Here is a 26,704-nt window from a genome sequence, read left to right on the forward strand (position 1 = left end):
GGTGGAAACTACGACTTAATAATATTCACATATCTGGCTATATATGTATATAAATACGTATATATAAGATATAGCAAAACACGTTGTTTTATATTTTGCATGATATAATTTCGTATTAATATTCATAAAACACGGTGCTTAAATATATAATCTACGAAGGATAAAATATACCTAAAATTGCTTTATTACTATTCCAGATAAGTAAAGAAAGCCATTTAAAACGTACTATTTACAGGGTATGTGTAAAAGTGTGAGTGTGTGCTAAAAACAATTTAAAATTGATTGCTTAAAATAATTTATAGAGTTTTTTTAGTTCCTGCTTCTTCCATTTGGGCAACTCATCAAACTCATAAAAGGACATTTTAAAGACGGAGACGAAATCGTCATGCGTGAGGTGAACCTAAGGGGATGAGAAAAAATATGAGTGATTATATAATTGCTTTTATTATTATTTTTCAGTGCGACTAACTTCGCGTCTCAGCGGATTGATTTCGGGCGGTAGCATATCCATTTCCTGCACCAGCACTGGCAACGGATACTTCTTGTGACCATCGAAATCCTTTTGGTTGTTGTTTAGGATTAAAGCGGAGCCTTCTTTGAGGCCATTGCTGGGCGCTGTGGTGGCCAGTTTCTGGCGCATTTGCTCGTAGGTCACAAAACCCTGTAGGGAAAGACAAGCATAAATTAAGTCGGATCTATATAAATAGATATGCATATTTGGTTAAGCAATCTCTACCTTGCCCAGCTCATTGTCCCAGGTCTCGAAGAAACCCTTGAATACATTCGGCTCCGCATGCTGACGCACCACAGCCAGCGCCGTGGCCGCGCGCCTGCCAAATGGCGCATTCTGCACATAGCTCTGCGCCACGGTTGTGTAGCGTTCGCGCTCCTGGCTGACCGCATGCTCGCCCAGCCACACATAGGCCAGGGTGCCCGTGTCGAGTATGTATGTGCAGTCGCCGCTGAGATCCCGCTGCTCGAAGCCGAGTATCTCCTCGCAACGCAAGTGTCTTTGCTCCCACCACACCAGGAAGAGCTGCACCGGCGGACGCGGTTTGCTGGGCATCGTTGTATTCAAATAGCAATTGTTGCTCAGTGTCGGGGAGATGTTGCCAGTGCCATTGCCGTTGCTATTGTTGCTGCCGTTGCACATGCTGCCGGCGCCGCTGCTGCTGCTGCTGGTGGTGCTGCTCGAGCACGACTGGCCGTTGATGACCAGCGACTGGTTGAAGTACATGGCCACCGATTGCCAGAACTCCTTGCTCTCCTTACCCTCCAGCACCAGGGAGCTCTCACCGAGCAGGGCGCCCACAGCCTTGGCCATTTCACGAGCATCGCCCGTGCTGCTCTGGCCGCACCAGACCCACACATGGTTCGTCTTGATGGCATAGCAATCCTTGGAGCTAATCGAGGAGAGCGGATGCTCCTCAACAGCCTTTGCATTGTAGCTAGCATCGCCATAGATCTTCAGCAGAAACGTTTCCAGCATTATGTTCGTCTTAAAGTCCCAGTTCAGGTTGTTATTGGAGTGCAGCAGCTCGCTGCGCTGGCCGCGCATGATTATCAATTTGCCCTCGAACATTTGCAAGAAGTGTGGCGTCTCATCGAACTCGTAAAGTTGCACGAACATGCCGGGCACTTTCAGAGACTCGAAGCTGGCCATGGCATAGCTGTCGGCCTTGGCTATTGTCTCGGCTGACGCCTCGGAGCCGTTCCACTGATAGATGATGCTCTTAATGCCCACTGAGGCCAGATCAGCGGGCACAACGGTGGCGCACTGAAATATTTTCGTAATATTTCGGTTAATAATATGCAACGATATTTTCTCACTATTGTGCGTTTGCAACATTGTCTATTAAAATACAATGGCAAACCGAAGCGAACTCGACTGGGGAGATTCCCTCCTACATTCACCTCTTGAATTGTCCAAACAAACATTTGCATATCGCGCTAATAAAACACGCCGATGCAACAGTTCACCCACATAAACTATGAAAACATTGCTAAACAGAGCTACAAAGCTGTTGACCTTTGCGGGAGATTAATGAAAATTGCAGAGAAAGGCGAGTTTTCTTTATAGCTAGTTTGTAAGAGGAGGAATGAAAAGGAATTATTTCGAGAGATTATGAGTGCGTGAAAGTGGGAGTTCATGAGAGTTAGAAAAGTATTGTATATACACATATGAAATTGCAGGAAAAGAATGAGAGAGGATATATGGTCATCCATAAATAATTTGCATAATACGATAATTATATTTTCATATTCCGTATACCAAGATCTCTGCGTTTGAAAAAAAAAAAGAAAAGAATAATTGAAGTTGAGTGAAAGAGGAATATATAACAAATAGATCAATTGATCAATGGATCATTATATAGTGTCATATAGTTTTTGACACTCTTAGTATACCTACTCATAGACTTGAATAAGCTAGAGTCAAAATTATGACCTGCTCCACATGATTATAATTTCCAACAATAAACCACCAAGCCGATTCGCACCCACCCACAACTTCTTTCCACTCCAGCTGAACGCAGAGCCCAAAGACTCAGCGAACAGCACTAATTCGACCGCCAACACTGTTTGCGCACTCACCTGCACCGTGTAGTTGACCACATAGGAGGCGTTGGTGGTGAACACCGTAGCTTTGGCCGGTGGCAGCTGCTCCATTTCGTCTCCGCAGATGCGATAGATGATGCGCTCGCCGCGTCCATCGTCGACCAGCTGCGTATCGGCAGCCATCTTGGGTCGCTCCCCGAGCAGAACGGCATCCAGTTTGCCAAACTTGGTGGAGACGGGCTTGTGGCCGCGTGTATTATCCTGCCAAACGCTGAGCCAGTTGCCAAAGAGACGCTTAAACTCCACGGGCTCACGGCCCTCCAGCACACGCACCACCAGAGTGGTGTTCGGGTACTTCTTCTTCTTAACAAAGGCGCGGCCATTGCCCATGGCAGTGAGCGCATCCGCTTGGGTCGCCTGTGCGCCCACCCACAGCCAAATGCTCTGCCCGAAATTGTCGAGCAAATAGACACCGTTCGCATCGCTTAGATCGTCCTTGCTGGGCATGCCCACGTCTAGCTGATCCAGATGCAGTCGACCGCGCTGATTGCACTTGTAAATGCGAAACTTGTTGGCATTGGCATCGCTCTTGCTGCTGCCGTTGAGGCCATTGAGACCATTGATGCCATTGATGCCGTTGCCGCAGCAGTTGCTGGAGTCGTAATCGCCGCCCGACTGACGTGCCTGATAGACCATGCGATGCTGCAGTGGCAACACCTTGTTCCAGAGCTCCTTCTGCTCGACACTCATCGACTGCTCGTAGCCATCGTCGACGACACAAAGCGGCACATCCTTGCGCTGCTGTCGCTGCACCCAGGCCAGAGCGCTGCGTCGCTCGATACCGGCACTGGAGCGTCCAATCCAGACGAATGTCATGGTGTCCATTAGCAGCACCATTATGTAATCCGAATTGAAGTGCGTCCAATCAACGGTCGCCAGCTCAATGGCACGCAACCATTTGCGGCCGTAGAGCTGAAAGAGACGCGTATGCTTCGGTGCATTCAACAAACTGCCGGATAGAACACTGAAAAAACGAAATAGTATATTATACATCAATATTTCGAACAAAGGACAATAAATAACCAACTCACTCATAGCCATTCTTGAAGTAGGAGAGAAAGCGTGCACTCTCATGATGCTGCGACTCTCTATAGATCGATGCCACATTGCCCAAATACGTGTCCAGCTCTTGGATTTTGTGCACCACATTGGAACGATTCTGCTCGGAGACCTGATTGCCCAGCCAATAGTGTATATAGCGCTCCAGCGGCACATTCAGCTTCTGTTCACGCGTCTACAAGGGATCAATGAAGCGGGTTAAGTCTATAGGGTTTTTAAATAATTGACAGAAATATTTACGATCGTTTCTTGACTGGCATAGTGACCCACTAGATTCGCGGCATAGATGATGTACGCACAATTGTCGTAGAAGGTGCCGTACTGTGGTCGAGCCACTGCCTCAAGTCGATCCTCGTCGATTTTCCAGATCGCAAAGCTGATCGCATTCTTGGGCACCTTACGAAATGTGGCATCCACTTTGAGGTCCGGAATCGAGTCCGGACGCACCTCCTAAAAAGACAATCAAAGATGAGGGTTTTAGAATTGAATTGAAGTTTAATTAATGAAATGATAGTTTGCTAACGATCAGGCGATAGTCAAGAAAACAACTTTTTTCTCACTGTTCTAACTACTCCACAAAAATAATATTATAGAGCTAATTATTTCAGTTTTATTGTTCAACCCGCATACATGTATATTTAATGGCCTAATCAACTTTCAAAGCCACATTTTCTGTTAGTGTTTTTCAACACTTAAATGCAGTAATTAAAGACGCTTGTCAGCCTATTAAAAGCCAGCCGAACGAAAACACCTTTCAAATGTTTCACAATTGTTTCCCAAACATGAGACACTTTTCACATAGCTCGCAGGCTTCACCACAGCCAAAGCCAAAGTCAAAGCCATAGGAAAGGATGCACAAAAAAAAATTCAAAGAAAAATTGGAAATAAAAATGAAAAACTAATGAAAAACTTGCTGAGCGAGCACGCTCTGCATTTTGGCTTTTCCCGATTGTGTTTGCGCTTTGCACGCCTCGGCCAGAGCTCGTCAAATGATAGTGAAAACTGTACCAGAGTGACGGGCAGCAAGTTTTGATACTCGCTCCAGAGTGTGAAGAGGGTGTATTGGTTTGCTGAAACGGAAATGACTACAATCTCTAGTGTACAAGATATCCTATTATTTATTACATATGCATATGGTATAGACGTATATCTATGCCTTCTGGGGGCGTATTCGATTTACCCATTAAACTCTTCCTCAGTCAAGCACAACATTCAATGACTAAGTTTATATTGAGCTTCTCTTTAGAGATTATATATTCTATGTATACCTGTACATGCAATTTCTTCCAACTTCCCTCTCCCACAATCTCCTTTGAGTTTAACCAATCAAATATATAAAACTACCTCCAAAACACTAAAGAAGTATTTTTCAGTCGGCTACGCCCGACTTTAACATTTTTTCTTGTTTTTTTTTCTTTTTTTAGTGAAGTTTTTTTTTAGTATTTTTTTTATTGAACATTAATTTTCTTATATATTTACGGAACGTGTGGAAAGTGGTTGCCGTTATATTGACGATTGGGCGGCTCCTCACTCAGCTCAATTAATTTATCAGTATATATAATAAATATATATATATATATAGTGCATTAGCTTAATGACCTTATTGAGTTCGTGTCTTTGACTCTGACTGCATAATAGCTATATTTATGTATAAATATTTAACCAAATGAAAAACCTTTTTTTTTCGTGTGTGTGTGTGTGTATGTGCGTGTGTTTAGTGTGCAGCGAACAAAAACGAGTTCAGGCTATGCCTGACTGCTATGTTGGGCGTGCGTGTGGGCGTGGCATGTCTCACTGATATGACGCCATCGACCATAAACCTCGGATGACATTTTGCCACACAGAAATCACAGCACACAAATAGCAATTATAATTGAAATTGTTAATTACTCATAGAGCGGACAAAAAACAACAACAAAAAACAACAGCAAACATAGTAATTACAATTCGTCAAATTAAATGTTAAACATTTTAATTATATTGGGAGTATGTCCATGGCATCTGATAAAAAGCAAGAAGAAGAAGAGTAACTTTTGCTGCTGACAACGATTGATGAAGGAGCGCAACTGTTGACAGCTTCAACTGCATTTATCATCAGACAAGGTAGAGTCTGTCCAACTAACTGGCACATCAGAGAAACACAGATAGAGAGAGAAATACATAACTAAGTTAAATATATATGCACACATATATATATAGAGAAAGATACATCTTTGAGTTACTTTTTGACACTTTGACAACTTGTAGAAAACTTTCACAGCTTTTGTTTTCGCTCGGCAGCAATTAGTGACAAATTATCTGACCTAAAAGAAATGTTCTTAACAAACACAAAAAAAAAAAAAAAAAAACACTTTTGGTACAGTTAAAAGTTGGTAAGAAACTCAAGATGAAAATGATGCGCAAATTGTTCTGAATAGACTTTAAAATATTTAACAATTAGTGGGAAACTATAAAATAAATGTTTATAACTAACTGAAAGTAGAATAGAAAATAGGAAGAAATTCTATGTTGCTGGGGTTTTTATATAAATTTTTCCCCCGTACGTACATATGTAAAACTCCAACGAATCAATTTCCATATTATAAAAATAAAATTATATTTAAGTAGAAACGGACAGTGTGTCCTGTACTCTTTAATTTTAAAAATTTTAAACACTTTGTATAGAGTAAATTGATCAAAAATAAAGTGTCCCATATAAATAAATAAATAATTCTATGTTGCATATAAGAATCTAATAATATAAGAAAATAGAAAGAAATTCTAATTTATATATAAAAAACTAGTGATTATTAATTTTAAATATAATTTATGTATTGTTGAAATACCTTTTTACAAATTTTTTTAAATATTCAGAATTATAAAAATAAAAAGAAATTTACAATTTAATTAATTTTACCTGATTATGAAATAAAATTTGTTGAGTGATGAAATATATTATAGCCAAGATTTATGTTTGGCATGTTTCAAATGAATAATATAGCCTTAAAGAATATAATTTTTGTATACCACTTTGCTTTATTAATTCAATTAAGTTTTTCTCTATAGAAATTATCCATTTAAATGCTGAGATGGCATAAGTCATGCAAAATATGTTTTACGACCAAAGCAAGTAGCCTAAAGTCATACCACATGCTTAGAACTTGTTAAATTGAGTTCTGTCACACTTGATAGAGTAGCTTTATAGAAATGATACAATGTACTTTGACTGTTTTTAATGAGCGAGCGTCACGAGACTCACGCGATTTTTTCACAAACATATATATTGCGTATATATTTGTGCATATGTACTTAAGGGTAATTAGTTAAAACAAACATGAAAACATTAATTAAATTAAATACAAAAGAGAACTAAACTGATTGCTCGAATAAATGCGAAATGATAATAAAGAAGGAGATAAAACACAGGGTAAATGTATACGAGAAGTGAATATTTATTCTAGCAACGTAAAAGTTTTGAATTGTAAAATATATTCGAAAAAATTATATCAAGTATGCGAAAAATATCACTATTCGGTTATACCTAAATTTTTAGATCATATAATTTAATAATTTACTATGGACCATTCTAAAAAAAAGTTCACCAAAATATTCTTCCGAAATAGAAATTTGCAATTTTCTTTTCAAGCTCTAAAACCGCAAAGTATTCTGCAGAGTCCATGCTAAATGCGGTTTAGGCATTTGAACAATTAGTAAGATCATCCTAATATAAAAACAATAACATTAATAACACCGATAAAAAATATAGTAAATGTCATCTCTTGATTAGCGCTAGAAACAAGCAAATCAAGTTGTTGTTGCTATTGACATTGAAGAGAGATATGTCCAGTGTATAATCGAATGAAAGAGATACGCCCGATGCGAGCGCTAAGTATGCATAATGAAAAAGCCTGTAAATTGTAAATACCGTTTCTTTCGTTAGCTCCATGTTGACAGTATCTTTCTCTGCCTGCCTCCCCTGTCCCGATCTCTCGCTCCTTCTGTCAATCTGGGTCTGTCACAGCTTGTGGCGGAAAAAGATTGGTGTAGAGCAGCAGCAGGTAGGCAGCCTTGAACTAGTTTTCAATTGCCGGCGATTTGGCACTCAAAAGTGAAATCCTTGTCCCCATACACGACAGACATATGTGATAGATATTTGAAAATCGCGCACATCAATTTTATTTGCACAGGTTTCTTTTGTTTGTTTTGCCTTTTTTTTGTGATTTTTTATATATTTTTGTAAAATAACTTAAAAATTTAGTACTGTAATCTGGGTAATCTGTTGACTACGGAAATTTTGTAGAAAAGTAAAACTCAAGTAAAAGTGAAGTAAAGTTGATTAGGAGGCAAAGGCCTCACAGATTGTGCAAAACGAATTCAGGCAACTCGCTGTTTGCCTTTCTCACTCTCACAGTCGCGTATGAACCGTTAACAACTTGTGCTTGCGTGTGTTGTTGTTACTGCTGGAGACCAAGAGAGGGCAGTGTGAGTGAGGTTCGCGACTTAGCAGGCCGCGTGCGTCGTCGCTGCCAGAAAGACAAATGCAGACTGGTCACAGCAAATGCGGTGCCATCAAGTTTATGGCCAGCCAGCAGAGCGCTGCTGCGTCTCTGACTCAGAGAAAGACTTCGTCTTCAATTTGCGACTCCGACTTTGACTCCGATTGCGACTACAACTGTGACGATGACTTCGTGTGCCTTCGTGTGCGTCTTCGCTGGCGACTTCAACTTCGACTTCGTGTGGAATATGAATGAAATTATCAGTCATATGTCGTTGCTGAGAGAAAAGTGAGAAAAAGCAGAAAGCGCAGCGCCACTGTCAGCGTCAGCTCAGCGCTGCATTTGCTTGCGGTTAGCAAAAGGCAACGGCACTTCAAGCCCCGCGCATTTGTATTCCCATTCGCATTCGCTTATGCGAGTCGATATAGCAAAGCTAGAAAAGGGATAGTTGTTGTTAGTTGCTGTTATTGTTGTTATTATTATTTCTGCTGTTGTTGTTGTCATTCTGTCATTACCCTATAAGTCGTTGCAATTGTTATGCCCATGAGGGTATGGCCACTATGCTTGGCAGTTGGGCAACAATTTTTATGTGTTTTAAATGCCAGTTTGCTGGGAATTCCATTTGAAATTCCTTCGTTCAAATATCCTTTACAATTGGAATATTTTATAGAATCAGTAAAAAAATATTTATAAATAATCCGGAGTACTATTTATTTTCTAATTAACTTAAATGTACATTCCATTTTTTTTTTTTTTTTTTTTTAATTGAAAGCCACGTTTTATTGTTTTATAATCAATGAAATGTAATGTGCTGTCAAGTAGCTTTAATATTATATTTGTATATCGAAAAGTCGGTTGATTTAAATTTTTGATTTCAAAGTTAACACGAACTTTAAAAACAATTGGAAAGCAACGTTTGCTCATTAGTAATTTGCGTATGCTTAACTAACATCTTTAGGGTACTTCAACCAGTCGTCTTAACGTCTTCAACTCTTGTTTGGCATTAGTATTAGCCACTTGCTGTGCCGCTGACATTTTCTACATGCAATCATGCATAGAGAGAGAGGTAAACGTATGATGCATATTAGTTAGAGTAACTGGCATCTATCAGGTTTCCCCCGATGGTCTGTCAATTGTCTGCGCCTCGCTGGGCACATTTACTTTTATGATTTATGTATGCATAAAGAGTTGTGACAAACATTTGCCTTAATCATTAACGGGAACCGATTGCCAAAGACTTCAAAATACCTATTTCTCAATATTTCTTGCAGCTTTGGTTAAGCACTCGAAATGTTAGCGAACTTTAGTTCATGATTTTTGTTTAACAATTTAATATGGTTGTTTAAAGGTGCAATTAAGTCAATATGTACGCTGTGGCACTTTAATGAGTTATGAAGTTTACCTTAAGAGGCTAATGGGGGCCTATATAAAGCGCCTTCGGCTTGAACCAAGTGTCTCAGTATCTAAGTATCTGGAACTTACTATCGATTGCAACAATGTGTTGCCTTTCAAAAAAACACAAAGATCATAAACAAGAGCACTCCAGTTGAGTGGGAATGACTAAAAGATACCCTCTAATGTATAGCGGTATGTTCAGAAAATAATATGTCAATATAAATGAAACGAATTTTAAATTAAAATAAAATATATAACAAGTCAAATGTTCCACAAAAGATAATTAATAAATAATATGATCGATAATTATCGACTTGGCAGAATGTTACCAAATCGTTTAAAATTATATTTAGATATATGAGAACTTGTGAGGAGTCTTAGACTTCTCCAGTAGTTTTTTAAAACAGCTGAATATATCATCTACTATACTCTGAACTACTAATTTTGAACGGGTATCTTGAATTGGCCTACAGCACAAACACAAATCTCCGCCAACTGCAATTCAAGTTCAATCAACCATTGAGGTTGAGGCGTGAACCGAAAAAAAATGAAAGCAAATTGTAAATGCAAAGTATTTGTTGGTATTTGGAAATGTGCGACTTTTAGCATACAGTTAAACAACACTAACAGCAACAAAGACAACAAACAAAAACGGAAAAATGATGAAAAATGCAATTTACAATTTATGGTAATTACACACGTCAAGCCAAAATGCAAACAATTGACTTTTCCTTTTCACAAAACAAAAACACAAAAGGCAGACAACAAATAAGTGCAACAATTTGATTGTTTGCATTAGTTAAACTTCTTTTTGCTGTTGTTTGGCCAATATGCGCTCCCAGCTGCAGACAAACAACGATTAACGACATTTACGTAAAGTTTAAACAATGCCAGAGGAGCGCATTAAATGTATTTTATACAGTTGCAAGCAGACGGTACTGTTGGCTCAGTCGGAAACGTGCGGGAGGGGCGTGCGAGATACCGCTTTGATTTGTAGTATTCCATCTGCTTTGGCCCCGATTTGCTTCATCTTCAGCTGCTTCAATTCTGTTTTTTTCGTATTGCGATCTGTGTGCTCTGCTGTGGCCTTTTCATTAGCGCAGCCACGGCCAGGCTATAGATGGCTTCAAATATGGCAAACATGCTGCACACGCTCCCAGTCTTTGAATCCGATTCCAATATCAAGACATTTCACAAAGCGTTCTCTTTGGCGACCGCACGTTAATTGCCAGCGTTTTTCATCGGACCAAAGACTCGACTCGTCCGGACCAGACCAGACTAGACTAAATAACCAGCTATCCAGCTGTTTCCATCACAAATGGCTAAAATGTTCTTCAGCTCTTCAAGATAAATAAGAAGATGGAGCATACGGCTTATGTCAGCTGACTTGGAATCAACTAAGATTAGAAGAGAAGCCTCTAAAGTAGATAGATAGACTCGTATTTCTCTATAAATATTGAATTGTGACTCAGTTTATGCATAAGATAATATTGAATCTTAGGATAAAAAAGTTACAAAAAATTATATTAAATATTTGAGACCAAAATAATAAAAAAATTAAGAATTTAATTTATTTGCTAAATCAAATTAAAAATAATAGCAAATAAATTTATATAAAATTAATTTATCAAAATTGCATACTTTTTTTTAATTTTAATTTATCAATTTATAATTTTAATTTTATAGCAGTAAAAATTGTATTTAAAAAATTTATTTTAGATATATACAATGATGAAATTGTAAATTTAGACATTCAACACATTTAGTTAAATCTCTGCTTGATTTTATTATATTTATAAAAAATGATCTCTGTATCTTTAATAACCCTAATAAAATCAAAATGTAAATTTAAATATTTCAATTAATTTTGTTAATAATTGGTTTTCATTGATTGAAGTGTATCAATAAATTAAATTCATTCAAAATGCAGCGTAGTTCGAGTTCGCTCTGTAAAAACTATTTTGTTAAAAATAATTATGAAATCAAACAGCTATAAAAGGCATTGCTCCAAAAAACATAATGCATGAATGTTCAGCCTTTATAATTGTTAATTGTTATACAAAATAATAAATAAGGGCCAACATTAATCAATAATAATAATTTGAAAGTCGAGAGTCGAAAGAAATACTTAATTTGGAGACGGACTCGTATTGATTTTGCCGCATTGCACTCGATGGCTACCGCTAGTCAAGCCCTTACGAAATAAAAGATCTGTTGGCTGCTGACTTCCCACGCTGAAAAAAGCAGCATTTTGGTTGTGGGTGCGAAGACATAGCGAGATAGAGTTCAAAATAATTTCAGAGTTATTACAGTGGGTGCTCACAAAGAGCGAAATAAAAGAAAGTCAGGCAGGCAGGCTAGGCAAGCAAGCAGGCTGGCTGGCAATTGCACAAGAAGTTGAACAACAATTGCTTGAGTTGAACCATAACAGCCGACAGACAAAGAGAGTGAGGCAGACAGACGGGCCGAGAGACAGTCAGCTGCACAGATGTACGCTAACCGTTATTTAACAGTTATTTAACATGCAATTAACCTGGCCATAGTTACTTAAAAAAGAGAGGAAAAATGCAAATATATGGATCGGGCCAACCTGAACTCCATAGCCTATCTGGCTGTCTAAATTTTATGGTGCAATAACTTTCTAGCCAAACCTCCCAAAGACTCCACAGCTTGGACTCGAACTCTCTCGGACTTGGGTCATTCATCTTAATTATCACACGGCCCAGAAAAAACCAAAAATAGTAGTAGTAGTAGAAGAAAAGAAATGTAAAATGGGAGAAAGAAGAAAATAAGAAAAGCCTTTGAAATTAAAGCAAAATGCTGCTTTAATGGTCTTGGAAATTCATTAGGCCCAGCCCAACTCCGACCAAATATGATCGCATCCCCGGACTAACCTCCTAAAACACAATCCATTTGCATTTCATGTCTTAAGACAAAGATCTGCTGTCCAAACATCAAAGTTGTAGAAAGCTCAACGAAGCCAGCTGTGGCTAGACCATCCGTAGAAATTATTCCCACCTTTATAATGTTCTATTCTCTTTCCATTTATATCTTTTTGCGTTTTCTGATACCCTGGACATATTTTTTAAGTCGAGCATGATGAACTCTTGGGAGTGAATATGTAGTGGGCGTTACATAGGTTGGTTGACATATTTATATTATATCGAGTATATGTAAGGAGTAGAAATGTTACAAAAACTAATGATAGATCATTAATCAAAAGTTCTTATTCAAATATATAACAAATCAAATCTGACATACATAGATAATTTGCCAATTATTTATTTAAAGGGAAATTTATAATTTATTGTATAATAAGAGAACCTTCCCAACAAAAATTATTATTATTATTTTTGTCGATTTGCCTACTACTGAATAGTTAATATTGACTAAGAGAGAGAACAAGAATTTTGGAACTCATTGCAGGGTATACTTCAGTATAGCACTCTACTAATCAAGTCAGCCTCTTTTCATCTTTCTGTTGTTTTGAATGTTTAATCACCGGAAGCTATCTCCCGGAGCATCTCTAAGCAAGTGAAGCTGAAGCAAACGCAGAAGCAGAAGCTGAAGCAGACACGCTTAATTACAAAAGCCGCGTCTCCGTTTCCAGCTGTGCATTTTTTTGGTTTTATTTTATGTTGTTGTTGATTTCAGATAAATCTATTTTCGTAGTGCTCCAATATATATGAGCTGTAATCGTATTCAAATTCGTTTCGTAGTGTTTGATTCCATTTCCATTTCTCGTTTTGTCTGTCGTCTGCTGCTTTTTAGTAGTGCCAATTAGACACGTTTGTTGCTCTGTTGTTACATATGACTACCGACATTTAGATCAGTTCTAGAGTTCCATCTATGCTCTACCTCACTCGCTCTCTATCATTGCCAATAAGTCACTGGAATAGTAGCTAGCGTGGCGGCTGATATTCAAATTAATTAACTGTGAAGCATAATGTCGATGAAGTAGTTATTGATATTGTTATCTAAAAGATAAGGCTCTGGGATGACTAGTGTGTATAGATGATTCACAGTTTGTAAAATGAGTTATACATAATGAGAATATACATAATTTTCTATTGAAGATCTATTGAAACTAAATGTTTTAAATGGTTAATCAGCTTCAAGTAAAAATAATATCGTTTTATAAATAACATTAAATACTGATATACACACATATATATATATATATATATATATATATATATATATATATATATATATATATTGCTGTCTCCTCCTCCTCCTTGTCGACGTAAAAACCTTCCGTTTTGAGGTGTAGAAATTGCTTAATGGAATATCAAATGTAAACGAAAAGTCGTGATCTAGAAAACACAATTTCTACACACGCATTGTAAAATGTTTGTCTGCATGTTTTTGTTTTCTGTTTTTCATTTTTCGGAGTGCTTAGTCGTGACCCTTTTTTCTGTCCCTAACTGGAAAACAATAAAACCTTCCGTTTGTTCAAGATGTTAAAAGTTAAAGTTTTCTATAGAACAAGCAACAATTGTTGACTTTAAAGTGAAGAAGTGTAAGTAATATAGACAACATATAAAATGAAAAATAATAATAAGCCATAAAAAACTATTTTTATAAAATACTGATTTTATATAGGCATATTAATGTAAATATTTCATTTAAAAATGCGAGTATAATTCTAACTAGAATTCAACGGCCCTTCGAATCGGATATTTTATGCGCTAGTCGAAGTCCTATTGGTGTATAAGTATTTGCTGATCCAATTAGAATTCAGTGATGCCAGAGTGGTTGATTTACAATTACTTTTTGGCATAGACTAACATACGTATATACATATGCATTTGCATACAGACTTTAATTTAATTGGATTGTTTTAACAGATGCAATAAATAAACTCGTTATTTTAATTTTCACACTCACCTGCTTAATGAAATTAAACGGCGGCATTTTGTGCACTAATTTGTTGCAATTATTGCTTTTGTTATTGTTGTTTTGTTGCAGTCATGCAAAACTACAAACCGCAAAGCAAAATGAAGAGCGCAAACAAAAAACGCTGCAAGCGACAAATGCAGCTGTTTGTTTTTATTGCTGTAGTTATTATGCTTATTGCGTATGTCTCGCCAGCATAAAATGACTTAAAATCGCTCCTCAATTACAGCCAAACAGCAATCATCAGCAACGAATTAAACAATTTTAATCTTTTTCGCACTCCGTTTGCGGTCTGTCACCAACTAACACAAATGCCGCTGCTTATTGTCGCCGCTCCGCTTTTCTAGTTCGTTTTTCGCAAATTTACCGTTGCGCGCGCGCACACACACGCACACGACAGCGTGCGAAGCCGAAAGAAAGAGAGAGGGATATTGTATTGCGCGCGTGCGCTTCAGTGTGTTAGTACACAATGTATGCAATTAAAGTTTGAGCTGCTGTTACTGTTTGTTTATTATTTTGTTTCTTTTTTGCGTAATTTATATTTTCTTCTGCGAAAATTGTGCAGCGGAAATAAAAGCACGCCTGTGTTTACTTTCCAAACAAATTAACCCGAATCGTAAACGGAAGCTAGAGCCCCACCAATCACACAAAATTTGAGCAGTAATTGTTAATGCGTGAGCGTCAGAGCGATGGCTTAACCTGCGTAAGGTCGGCTTATGACTGAGCGCGTACACAGCGCACGAACTTCAATTGAAGCGCGGCTTCGTCGCATGTCAAAGCAGCGACGGCGACGGCAACGTCGGCGCTTCAGTATTGTGAGCCTTTTGGGCAGAGCTAGAGTGTGACCAGTGTGTGAGTATGTGAGAGAGCTGCAATTGAAGCGCGGCTGCAAGCAGCGCTGTCGACGACGAAAGTCGATATTTCGTGACCCTTACCGCTGTGAGAGAGCTCCAAAACAGTGACGCCGACGTGGATTTTTTGTTACCCCTTTGGACGAACTTTTTATTTTGGTTGTTGGAGTGTGACCATTGCACATGAATGTGTGAGTGAGCGTAGTGTGAATATTTAGAGTTAGAGTGTGTTTGTGACTGCCAAGTGTGAATATCGCGTGTGTATGTGTGTGTTATAGTTCTGGGAACTTCCCGCATGTTGTTGCTGTTTTGTTCTTTTATTATGTCACACACTGTGAAAACAAAGTCAGGCAATTAACACATCGTATTGTGACGTCACTCGTCGTTCGGTAGCTGGAGCGGCTGCTGATGTCGATGGTCGCGCATTAGCATTAGAATGCATTCCCTGACTAGGACGCGTGCATGTGCGATGTCACGCAACAAACGCTCCTTTGGAGCACGCAAACCAATTGCCGTCGGACCCAGATTCCTATGCATTTCCGCAATGACTCTCAACAGATTGTCATAGGTGTCCACAATATTGCCGCTGTTCCCAGAGTTGTCGGCTTCGTTGCTGGGCACTTGGATTTGATTGCCTGGCAGGCCATAGAACAGCTCTCCAAATCCATTGTTGTTGGACATCAGCTGCAGCTGCGCCTGCACATACTTCGTGTACTCCAGCTTGGCCAACACCTGTTGATATTCATTTGAATAGGCCGCAGCCTCCTGGTTTAACTTTAACTGCTGCTCCTCCAGTTGATGGGGGTGCTGCTGTTGCATCACCATCGAATTGCCTGGCGCACTTGACATGCTTATTGGAAAGATTTCCACGCGGTCAGCCGGCATCATTTCCGCTCCGCCTCCTCCAGCTACATCGCAACAATCTGGTAGAGTTTCTTGTTCCTCCACAGCTTGTGGCTTGGCGGGCACAGCTGTGACCGTTATATCGCTATATCTGGAACGAAAAGAGTCTAGATCCAAATAATCCATTTTTCATCAAATTGTACGATTTGTATTTCTCAAATAGCTTTGATATGTGCTTGTGGCATGGCTTGCTATTTTTCGAGATTTTGGCTTTAGGTTTACATTAGACAGATGACAGCCCAGTCGTAATAAAAAAGGTTTACTAAACTAGAATATTTGATCTTATATCTCGGTTCTCTCCACCAATTAGCACCTACTGTAATACAGATTTTGAATTTAAATGGAATGGATAAAAGACTTAATAATGTTATATTTAAAATTTTTTTAATATATATATTTTGTTATTTGCACGTAGTTTCTACTTGGATGGTTCGCAAAAAATGCCAGCTTTTCAATAACAATCGTATTTACTTCCTTCTTAAATTGGAACTCCAATCGGAAGGGTCATTGCAAAGTTCAGCGTGTGAGTGAAGGAGAGACGTAGAGAGAACGGCAGAGAGAAGGTTCGGTTACGCTAGCCACCTGTGTTTCCGCATATCTTATTTTAGGGTCCAAATGTGACGTGCGGGTAATTATCACAAGCAGAACAAAACTCGATTCATAAACAGACCAGTATATGCCAACGGCATGGAGGGCAGAGACTGCGACAGAGGCAGAGAGCGCAGCAAAGGCAAAGAGAGAGTAGTAGAGGCGCCTGTAGTAATAAACGTAGAGAGAAACAGTGGCAGAGGAAGCAGCAGAAGAGAGGAGTCCAAAGCAGAGCTAGTGACAGTGGCCAGCGGTAGAGGCAGAGGCCGAAGCACTGACAGTGGAAAACGGCAGAGGCAGAGGCAGAGAACGGCGGCCAGTAGGAGGCACTGAAGCGTACTTCCCGTATTCGTGCAACCCCCGCGGTAGCATGACGCATACAATTCAAAAGGCACCTATTAGTTGTTCTTTCTATTTCAGTATTCTTCTTTCGTTGTTTTCCTAATCTCGGTATTTGCTAGCCAGAATTTACATATTTGAAAAGTTTTAACAAGTGTACAAAAAAAAAAAAAAAATTTGAATACTACGTCAGATTCAGGATCGGTTTTCAGTTGCTATTTTGTTGCTGGGCACGAATGATCTCTTTGATGTCACGCTGCGTCTGTTCGCCGCACTCGAAGCGATGGTAGTCGACAATCTCGATGGCATTCTCTTTGAGCACTTCGCCAACGGTTTTGTCCGCATCCAATAGATACTCCTGATGTATGAGGCATGTCTCATCGTCCTTATTCTCGGCAGGTAGGTCCTTGCCATACTCGCCCACCTTAAGCGGTTTCATGCCCACAATTTGCTGGCATATGCCCTTCTGGATCTCATGATCGTCGACATCCTGCTGCGAGCGGAAGGCAACAATCGCTCCGTATTTGCCCACCTGTGTGATATTCTGTGTGGTGCTGACATTCGTTGGCGCCGGATGTGCATAGCCCGCTAGCCTCAAATCGTTGTTCACCTTGAAGCAAAGAGCACGTCTAATGCTAGCATTCTCTCCCATCGCTCCAATCAGCAAAGCCAGATGATCGGCCAGCGATCCGCCCTGAGGCGTCTCCAAGTTCTTCAGTGCATCCGCGTCGAAACCAAGCTGTAAATGAAATTTATGAATATGAATGTAATCTGAATTAAAATATAGAATATATATAACAGAATTTATGAATATAATCTGTTAATGTGCTTGGCGTTAGATTTGATAAAATGCTAAGTGCCTCTTCTATAGCCGCCCATCTTCATTACCTTCCACAGATCGCCGTCGAACTCTGTGAGATCAGTGTAGTGCAAGACAATGCGTGATACATGATCCACAAAGCGTTTGAAGGTATCGTTGCGTGCCACAAAGTCCGTCTCACAGTTGAGTTCGACCATGGCACCGCGATTGCCGCTGACAAGAATGCCGACTAGACCCTGTGTGGTGACACGATCCGATAATTTTGTGGCCTTGGACCAGCCCAGCGACTGTGCCTGTTCGTGCAGCCATTTCTCTGCCTGAATAAAGAGATATTAAGTAACTATTAAGTTGTATATATGTAACGGTGTGTTCCCACCTGTGTGACATCGTTGTTATGCAATGCAAGCGCCTTCTTGCAGTTGGCAAACGTGTACCCTGTCTTTTTGCGCAGCGTGGAGAGGGCGCTTTTCTCCAATCCAGCTCCTGCGCTGCACAACTGGCGCGTGGTATGAAAAGCATGTGCCAAAGCTTTTTGTAGCAACATTTTGACTTTTTTTTGTAGTTTTTTTTTTTCCTGTGAATTTGTAACTTTTGACCAGTTGTGGTTTATTTGATTCGGAATAGGAAATGGCGTTACTTGTTGCGCTTGGCCTGCTGCCAGGGACGACGGAGATTTTTGTTGCTTTGTTTTTCTATAAAACAAAATTTGTTTAATCAATTTTTGAATTTCAATGTAATTTGCATTTCTTTTCAATACGTTGGTACGTTGGTACGTTGGCGCACACCGGTTGTGGCTCTTTAGAACAGTGCAAAGAAATTGATAACAATTGTAAATATTACAATTGCTTATTTTAATAAACTAATTGCCAGTAAGTTGAATGCTTTGCATGTTGATTTGCTTGTGCAATACTTTGTTTCCCGTATTTAATTATAATTTTTTCGGCGTTTTTTAGTGTGTTTTGCGGTCACCGGCTTTTTGCCTTGCTATCGATTTGATAGCTCAAGGATAGCGCTGCTTTTACAATTAACTAACTGAAAGTAAGTCGAATTACATATATGCTTGTGCAATACTTAGTTTCCATCAATTGACTTTAAAATCTTTTTTATTTGTATGTTTCTAGTACCTATCGACATACCTATCGATTTGACATTTTAGACATATGTGCTGCTTTCGATGAATCGAAAGCATCACTGAAAATATTTATACTCGATAAAAAAAAATATTTTTGACCAGAGCTGCCACCTAGTCGCTGTTGTTGCGCGCCAACTTTGAAAACAGAACTTAAGCAAGATGGAAAAACCAAACCCAAACAAGAATATACCCAGCTTTACGTCTGTTTGCGGCGTGCACCGCATCTGCAGCAAATCGAAAATGCTATACACCCGCCCTAAGCCAGATGTACTTCAAAGCATTCTACAGTCCAAGGCGAATGCGGATTACAAGTCACGTCGCTTGTGGTACGAGCTGAATATGCCCGAATGTACCAGCCACCTGTTCGATGGCCAAATGTTATCCGACATGCCCGAGAGTTTGACCTGTGCGAAGTCCCGATCGCGTCGCAAACAATCCGAAAAACCCGATGATAGCGATCTCAAAAGTAAAGCTGCTTCAAATTATATGGTGATGCGGCAGGAGCGCGAGCATTTCCGCACAAAGCTCGTGGAGCTGATCTTGCACATGGACGATGATCAGGAGGGCAATGAAAAGCAAGACTCCTTTCCCGATCAATCCGAGCGCGAACTCTTACGCTATTACTACTTCATCAAACATGGCATCGACACTATTCACGTCTCCACCATCAGCAAGAAGACTCTGAAGAGGCAAGTTCCTCCTTTTCGAAGTCTACTTATAATATATATACTCAATGTATGCTTTGCAGAATTGATAATTTGGTGCCGGTCCTCTTGAAGAAATGGGATTCAGCTTTCGTCGAGAATATTGCCGAGGTGCGCTCCGACTATGTGTTTGCCATGAAGAAAGCTGTTGTCGATTTCGTTTTGCGTCATTCGGTTTTAGACCGCTTGACTCAGGAGGGCGCCCCACCTAAGTTCGATACGGCCGAGAGACGTGAAATTGAAAAACTAATGAACCATTTTCGATATCGGTAAGCTTAGACTTTATTTTCTTGAAAAGTTAATTTTGCGGGGGCTGTTTGTTTTTGCTGAAAATGAAAACTTTTTTTTTTTTAACTAATTTGCTTTTTATATTTAATTTTTTGCCATCTATATCAACTTAAAAATTAAAATTTGATTTTATTTTTGTCTTGCGCATTTTTTGAGAAGTTTCCATTTTTCCATTTTCTTGTCAGAATTGACAAGAATTTAATTCTGTGATTCTCATTACGATTCAATGATTATTATTCAAGTTAATATTATTTTTTTCAATTTCAATTTATTTCACTCTTTGTTGTTTTTCTTTTTTTTTTTTTACTTTATTTTATTAAAATTTTTTTTATACAATATATGTTTCTTTTTTTTTATATTCATAAAAAAAAAAAAAAACGTTAGAAAAATAAGTTTAATCAATTGCTCATGATATTTCGGCTTCTTATATAACATCAACTTATGTATAAACCATTTTTTCTGGGTTAATTTGTTTTTAACGTTCGAAACGCAAATCGTTTGCTTGGCAATTGTGAGATCCTTTAAAGTCGTTAAAAAGTTTTCCAAATTGAAAGGGAGTTTATAATGCCATGCAAGTGACATGCAATTACACACACGCAGACATATACACACATATATGCAGATACACACTCTCTCTTTCTCTCTCCCCATTGAAAAACGCAAACTTCATTCAAAACGAATTGTTCTGGCGCTAAATTTGATAAAATAACTTGACAATAAGTCTCATATATATGTATATATGTACATTTATATATAGCATATATATAATATATATAGTAGCTGGTTGGAAAAGTTGTCGCGACTTTATTAAGAGCTGCCAGCCATGGGAAACGCGAGAAATCGCTTTGCGTCGTGCCAAAAAACTTTTTAACCGCACTACAATGGCTGCTTCTGCGGAAATGGAAAACCAGCGGGTACCCCCAAAGGGGTGGGGGCGTGACTGCTAGGGAGTAGCTATTGCTTTGTAGAGCAGGCGTGGCAGCCGCATCAGCCAAAAAGAAGCACAAAGTGAAGAGGAAGAGGCATGCTAAGAAAAAGTTAAGTTCTCCTGTGTATTGGTTTGACATTTGATGAGCAACAGTAAAGCTTCTGCCAGGAGTTGCTTCTAGTGGGACGGTGGTTGCCTGTGGGCGTGGCAGACATAAATTGTAAAAGAATATGCTTAAAAATGAATTGAACTTGCCGTTGAAAGTGTGCTGTATGCGGGGAGGGGAGCACCCGGTCAGGGCAAGGTGTGGCGCGGTCAAAGGGCAAAAGTTCTGCTGTGCGGGGGAGGTGGGAGGAGTTGTTGGAGCTTTTCTAATTTATAGCCAAGAACATTTGGCTTCATTAAAATGTAGGGCAAGTTGGGCGTAGGCGTTTTCGCCTTGGACCAATGCGCTGCCTAATGGGCCGTGTGAAAAGCAGCTCAACAGAAAAGTTTTTGCGAGCTCTCAAGATTTGCATGAAAAGAAATGGTTCAATGAAAAACTTTAAGCAACTTGATAGGCTCAAGCAGAAGATGTTGCATTAGCATTGTTAGAATTATTAGCATTATTATTAGCTATTATTATAATAGATTGATTTTTTAACTGTCATTACTATTCGCATTACCATTAGCATTATTATGGGCATTATCATTGGCATTATAATTATAATTATCATTGTCGTAATCATATTTCATTATTATTACTTCTCTTATTACCATTGCATTCGCGTTAGACTTATTACACTATTAGCATTGGTATTAGTATTAGTATTAGCATTAGTATTATCATTATCATTAGCATTAGTACAAGCACTAGCACCTGGATGAATATAAAATTCTCTAGAAATTTTAATTTTATAACCTTTTTAACCATCTCAATGGTAATTTAATGAATTTTCCAATACAATTTATTTGCAGCTATGATGAGAATCGCAATCGCCTGAAAACTACATTGTTTTCCATACATCGCAGTGTGGCCAGCATTTTGGAAGTGTGGAGCTTGAAGTACAGCAACAAAACCTTGGTCAATATTGAAGAACTGAGCAAGGTCGAAGAGCCCTTCACATTATTCAATTTTATCGTGAGTTGCAGTAGTACAGAAAATTCAATTTGTTGAGCATACCTTAATTGAGTTCCTCTGTGTGCATTCGTGCACACAGTATTTATGCGGCATTCACATCGAGAGTGGCAAAGCCATGCTGGAGGATGTCTGGTATGGGGAGATACACACAACCTTGTTAAGGGCCAGCAAACGTGGCCAGTTGCCGGATATACGACGCATGACATTGGTCAAACGATTCTTCAACTGTGTAGCCGCTCTGATGACCCAGCAGCTCGAGGACATTTGCATACGCAGCCTTAAAGCCTTTGCCGATTACGTTTGCGATTTTGGCGTAAGTATCTGAGTGACTAGAATAGTCCAAAAATCTTCAATAAGTAATCACTGAGCTTGCTAAGTCTCAGTGGAGCTTTGGCCGAAAACTAGCTCCAAATGGTCTCACGAACTGATTTTAATAAAGCAACTCTTCAAGGGTCTTGCGAGGAATTTTTTTCTAGTCCGACTTCTATTTATTTCCGTAGATGTATAAGGAGAATACAGATAGGGCTCTATACCTTCTACCCTTCTACACAGACTCCAATGTAGTTAGTAATCATGGGCCACTAGGAAGGAAAAATAAGATAAGCATACTCTACTTTCGGACTTTACCTTCTATAAAAACTCATCTAATCTAAAGTGCATTTTAAGAAGCAATTAAGGGACCCAAGAATGGAAAATATAATAGAATTCCATAGATTAATTTCTACACATAGACGAAAATGAATGAATATGATATCTCAGAGCTTAAAAGCCATTCCTAAAGTATTCACTTATCTCTATTCTTTAATTTCATTTAAACTTAACCTCACTCTACCTAGCGCAACATTTCCTCAACCAAATAAAATCTAATCTAGGACAATCTATATTAGTATAATGGGCTCAGAGGCTAATCCCTGCTTAGTAGTATTAGTAATTAAAGAAAAAGATTTAATGCAAATCCTCTTCGTTTTTTTACCGCACAGAGGTCTAATCCTGGTTTTGAAATCTCCTGTATATTGGCGGAGGAGGATACGATAACATTCAATCCGAGCTTCTCGAAGATACAAAGTGAACTCATGCGATTAATTGATTCGATCGTGCATGCGGTGCAGATAATGCCACGCATTGAGGGCAAACTTTATACGGATCTAAAGATTTCGAAGAAGCTCTTCCTGACGCCCACGGTGCCGGATAGCATTGTGGCCGATACGAAGAATAAGGTGTGCATGATGCTTGAGGAGCAGCGCATTGGCCCCGAGCTACGATTGCAGGACTTTGATGCGTTCATTGATCTGATTAACGGCATGGACTCGGAACGTGTTGGACGCTTCATGGACGGCGATGCCACCTTTCAGCAGTACACGGAATTGGTTTACGAGTATCGAGAGAAAGAGGATCGCATTGCGCGAGAGGTGTGGGGCATCATACGCATGGGCCTCTATGAGTTCCATCGGGATAATTTTATCATACATGTCGAGCAGCTGGCACGACAGATCCAGACAGATCTGCTCGCTCGCATGGTGGCCGATCAGCAGGCGCGAATCTCGCGACTCGGCAGGGAGTACGATATGATAGCGAAGAAGGCGCTGACTGTGCCCAAGGATACGGCCGAGCTAATGGAACTGAAAGCCTATGTGGTGCATGCCGAGGAAAATCTGGTGCCCGAGATGGAGGCACGCCTGAAGGTGAACATGACCGAGATCCTTTGGCTGATGGATCACACGCTGTACTCCCCCCTGGAGATCAAGAACAACAGTAATTCCTTCCAATGGTACTTGAAATTGGCTTCAATCTTTGATCAGCATCGCGTAATCATTGCCGAGAAGGTGATCGAGTACCAGGAACTGCTCAAGAAACGCATCGAAATGTTCCGTCGCGAGCTGCAGAATTATTACGACCAGGTGCAGCTGTACGATACGTGGGGCGACATCAAGCAGTTGTCGAAGTATAAGAAGCGCGCCGGACTGCTGGACCAGCGACTGGTCAATGCCATGGACACCATCGATCAGATAAACGAGGAGGAGACTTCTTATGGCTGGGATCTGTCCCAGTATCCGGTGCGCAAGAAGGCGCACGATCAGCTAAAGCCCTATAAGAATCTCTTCGATGCCGGTCAGGACTTCATTGACAAGTGGGAGCTGTGGATGTACTCGCAAGTGGGCTCCTTCGATCCGGATGAGATCGATCAGGATGTGTCGAACTTTTATCGTATTGTACAAAAGCTGGAAAAGCTCATGGGCGATCATCCCATTACCATGCAGCTCATCATGGATGTCAAGGAGCAAATGGAACTCTTCCGCGGACATATGCCCATCATCAATACCCTGGGCAATCCCGGCATGAAGGCGCGCCATTGGGAGCAAGTCTCTGAAATTATTGGCTTCCCCATCAAAGTGTCGCCGGAGCTGACGCTCGAGAAGATTATTGACTACCAGCTGGACGAGTATGTGCCTAAGTTCGAGGCCATCTCGGAGAGTGCCACCAAGGAGAATAACCTTGAAAAGGCCATGGCCAGAATGGCCAACGAATGGGAGGGCGTTGAATTTGGTATATCGCCCTACAGGTAAAGTTGAATGTTTCCAAATGCATATATGTAAATGGACACCGTCTGTCATTTTGTGTGCATGTGTGTCTAGTCTAATTGAAATGTCTCCCACAGGGATTCTGGTACCTTTAAGCTGTCCGCCGTGGATGACATACAAATTTTGTTGGACGATCAAATCATCAAGACGCAGACAATGAAGAGCTCACCCTACATCAAGCCATTCGAGGCGGAAATACTGTAAGTGCACTCTAAGCCTGTTTGTTCAGCACTTGTCAATGTCAATCGCACTCTTACATAAACACACCCACACACACTCCCACAGACACACCCAATCACGCCTCACACTCTTTACTAATGCTCGTTTTGTGCGCTTGCAGCAAGTGGGAGGCGAAGCTGATGCTGCTGCAGGAAATTTTGGACGAATGGCTGCGCGTGCAGGCCACTTGGATGTATCTGGAGCCCATTTTCAGCAGTCCAGATATTCAGCAACAAATGCCCGAGGAGGGACGACGCTTCAGTGCTGTGGATAAGGTCGGTTGCTTCGCTAGATACCCTATAGCTATACCTGTACCTAGGTCTAAAAAAAATGCATAGTAGACCTTGTGAATATATCACTATCTTTTGAATATGCTTGAGTACTCTCAGACAGGGTATTTAGAAGTCACTACCAGTCGATTACACCACATTACCTAAAGAGTTCAAGTTAAACTCTGATATAATCCTTTGCACTTGTCACAGATCTGGAAGGAACTGATGAAGCAGGTTTCACTGGACTCACGCGTGATGACCGTTGTTCAAATCGACAAGATGAATGATAAGCTGAAGAGGGCGTATAATCTGCTGGAGATCATTCAGAAGGGTCTCAACGCTTACTTGGAGAAGAAGCGTTTGTACTTCCCGCGTTTCTTCTTTCTGTCCAACGACGAGCTGCTCGAGATTCTGTCCGAAACCAAGGATCCCACGCGCGTACAGCCGCATCTCAAGAAGTGTTTCGAGGGTATTGGCTCGCTCACGTTCACCGAGGAATTGGAGGTCACAGCGATGCGTTCGTCGGAGCGAGAAGTAGTCGTGCTGGCCGATGTCATCTCGACAGCCAAGGCACGTGGACAGGTGGAGAAGTGGCTGCTGGAGCTTGAGATCGATATGAAGAAGAGTTTGCATCAGAAGATATCGGAGGCCTTTTACAGTTACGTTAAGATGCAGCGCAACATTTGGGTGCTTAGCTGGCCGGGCCAGTGCGTGCAGTCGATTTCGTTGACCTATTGGACCCTAGAGATCACCGAGTGCTTCCTAAGCGAAACACCCAAGGAGAGCTTGGCAAAGTATCTGCAGAAGTGCATGAATCAAATTATGAAGATTGTGGATCTGGTGAGAGGAGATCTGAACACACAGAATCGTATTACCCTAGGCGCACTGGTAGTGCTCGATGTCCATGCACGCGACGTCCTGGCGGAAATCGTTGAGAAAGAGGTTGACGACCTGCAGGACTTCCAGTGGCTTTGCCAATTGCGCTACTACTGGGAGGAAAACAATTTGGATACACGCATGATCAATTGTTCCCTGCCCTATGGTTATGAGTACTTGGGCAATACTCCCCGATTGGTGGTAACTCCCTTGACAGATCGTTGTTATCGCACCCTATTTGCCGCCTTGAATCTGCATTTGGGTGGCGCTCCGGAGGGTCCGGCCGGCACGGGCAAAACGGAGACCACCAAGGATTTGGCCAAGGCCGTGGCCAAACAGTGCGTCGTCTTCAATTGCTCCGATGGCTTAGATTATCTGGCTCTGGGCAAGTTCTTTAAGGGCTTAGCTTCTTGCGGCGCCTGGTCGTGCTTCGATGAGTTCAATCGTATCGATCTGGAGGTGTTGTCTGTGGTCGCCCAACAGATTCTCACCATACAGCGTGGCATCAACTCGGGCTCCCCCACTTTGGTCTTTGAGGGTACGACCTTGACGCTAGATCCCACTTGTGCGGTGTTTATTACCATGAATCCCGGCTATGCAGGACGATCCGAGTTGCCTGATAATCTGAAGGTAAGACACAT

At 40.4% G+C, this 26,704-nt stretch overlaps 4 protein-coding genes across 7 annotated transcripts in view; 1 reads left to right on the forward strand and 3 right to left on the reverse strand.

The window, feature by feature from the left end:
• Positions 1-161: 161 nt before the first annotated feature.
• LOC6577497 (villin-like protein quail) lies at positions 162-15,168 on the reverse strand. Of its 2 annotated transcripts, none has more exons than XM_002003428.4 (7): positions 14,436-15,168; positions 3,916-4,125; positions 3,648-3,850; positions 2,593-3,580; positions 737-1,777; positions 470-661; positions 162-400 (listed from the first exon to the last, which is right to left on the reverse strand). In XM_002003428.4, exons 1-7 carry the CDS (start codon positions 14,460-14,462, stop codon positions 287-289), a joined length of 2,775 nt encoding a protein of 924 aa, XP_002003464.2. In that variant the 5' UTR covers positions 14,463-15,168; the 3' UTR covers positions 162-286. The 2 variants fall into 2 exon arrangements, with proteins under 2 accessions (XP_002003464.2, XP_015021187.1); XM_015165701.3 differs by lacking the exon at positions 14,436-15,168 and adding an exon at positions 7,580-8,018.
• A 425-nt stretch (positions 15,169-15,593) lies between these two features.
• LOC6577498 lies at positions 15,594-17,086 on the reverse strand. The gene has a single exon (XM_002003429.4). It carries the CDS (start codon positions 16,322-16,324, stop codon positions 15,671-15,673), a length of 654 nt encoding a protein of 217 aa, XP_002003465.2. The 5' UTR covers positions 16,325-17,086; the 3' UTR covers positions 15,594-15,670.
• Positions 17,087-17,184: 98 nt separating this feature from the next.
• On the reverse strand, positions 17,185-18,901 carry LOC6577499 (elongation factor Ts, mitochondrial). 3 transcript variants are annotated; one of them, XM_032728481.2, is made up of 4 exons: positions 18,711-18,901; positions 18,322-18,637; positions 18,014-18,262; positions 17,185-17,864 (listed from the first exon to the last, which is right to left on the reverse strand). In XM_032728481.2, exons 2-4 carry the CDS (start codon positions 18,487-18,489, stop codon positions 17,334-17,336), a joined length of 948 nt encoding a protein of 315 aa, XP_032584372.1. In that variant the 5' UTR covers positions 18,490-18,637; positions 18,711-18,901; the 3' UTR covers positions 17,185-17,333. The 3 variants fall into 3 exon arrangements, with proteins under 3 accessions (XP_032584372.1, XP_015021188.1, XP_043864615.1); XM_015165702.3 differs by having other exon boundaries at positions 18,703-18,901; XM_044008680.1 differs by having other exon boundaries at positions 18,322-18,901.
• Positions 18,902-19,098: 197 nt separating this feature from the next.
• The window catches only part of LOC6577500 (dynein axonemal heavy chain 7), a 29,101-nt gene continuing 21,495 nt past the window's right edge, over positions 19,099-26,704 (forward strand). Inside the window, exons 1-8 of the mRNA XM_044008676.1 lie at positions 19,099-19,766; positions 19,826-20,050; positions 21,955-22,117; positions 22,197-22,430; positions 23,098-24,677; positions 24,774-24,896; positions 25,037-25,190; positions 25,398-26,693. Coding sequence (XP_043864611.1) covers positions 19,237-19,766; positions 19,826-20,050; positions 21,955-22,117; positions 22,197-22,430; positions 23,098-24,677; positions 24,774-24,896; positions 25,037-25,190; positions 25,398-26,693 — 4,305 coding nt within the window. The 5' untranslated portion in view covers positions 19,099-19,236. The remainder of the gene's footprint in view (positions 19,767-19,825; positions 20,051-21,954; positions 22,118-22,196; positions 22,431-23,097; positions 24,678-24,773; positions 24,897-25,036; positions 25,191-25,397; positions 26,694-26,704) is intronic.

Source organism: Drosophila mojavensis, unplaced genomic scaffold (genome assembly GCF_018153725.1).
Source record: "Drosophila mojavensis isolate 15081-1352.22 unplaced genomic scaffold, ASM1815372v1 contig_36, whole genome shotgun sequence".
Taxonomy (NCBI): Eukaryota; Metazoa; Arthropoda; class Insecta; order Diptera; family Drosophilidae; genus Drosophila; species Drosophila mojavensis.

What these genes read in the sequence shown, in the direction of transcription:
- LOC6577497 (XM_002003428.4), bottom strand. Translation starts at nt 14,462, where the DNA reads ATGCCGCCGTTTAATTTCATTAAGCAG. An exon ending in GGGACAATGAGCTGGGCAAG is followed by an intron (nt 662 to 736) that starts GTAGAGATTGCT and finishes CTTTCCCTACAG; the next exon opens with GGTTTTGTGACCTACGAGCA. An exon ending in TCAATCCGCTGAGACGCGAA is followed by an intron (nt 401 to 469) that starts GTTAGTCGCACT and finishes TCATCCCCTTAG; the next exon opens with GTTCACCTCACGCATGACGA.
- LOC6577498 (XM_002003429.4), bottom strand. Translation starts at nt 16,324, where the DNA reads ATGGATTATTTGGATCTAGACTCTTTTCGTTCCAGATATAGCGATATA.
- LOC6577499 (XM_032728481.2), bottom strand. Translation starts at nt 18,489, where the DNA reads ATGTTGCTACAAAAAGCTTTGGCACATGCTTTTCATACCACGCGCCAG. An exon ending in ATAACAACGATGTCACACAG is followed by an intron (nt 18,263 to 18,321) that starts GTGGGAACACAC and finishes CTCTTTATTCAG; the next exon opens with GCAGAGAAATGGCTGCACGA. An exon ending in TCGACGGCGATCTGTGGAAG is followed by an intron (nt 17,865 to 18,013) that starts GTAATGAAGATG and finishes TTTCATTTACAG; the next exon opens with CTTGGTTTCGACGCGGATGC.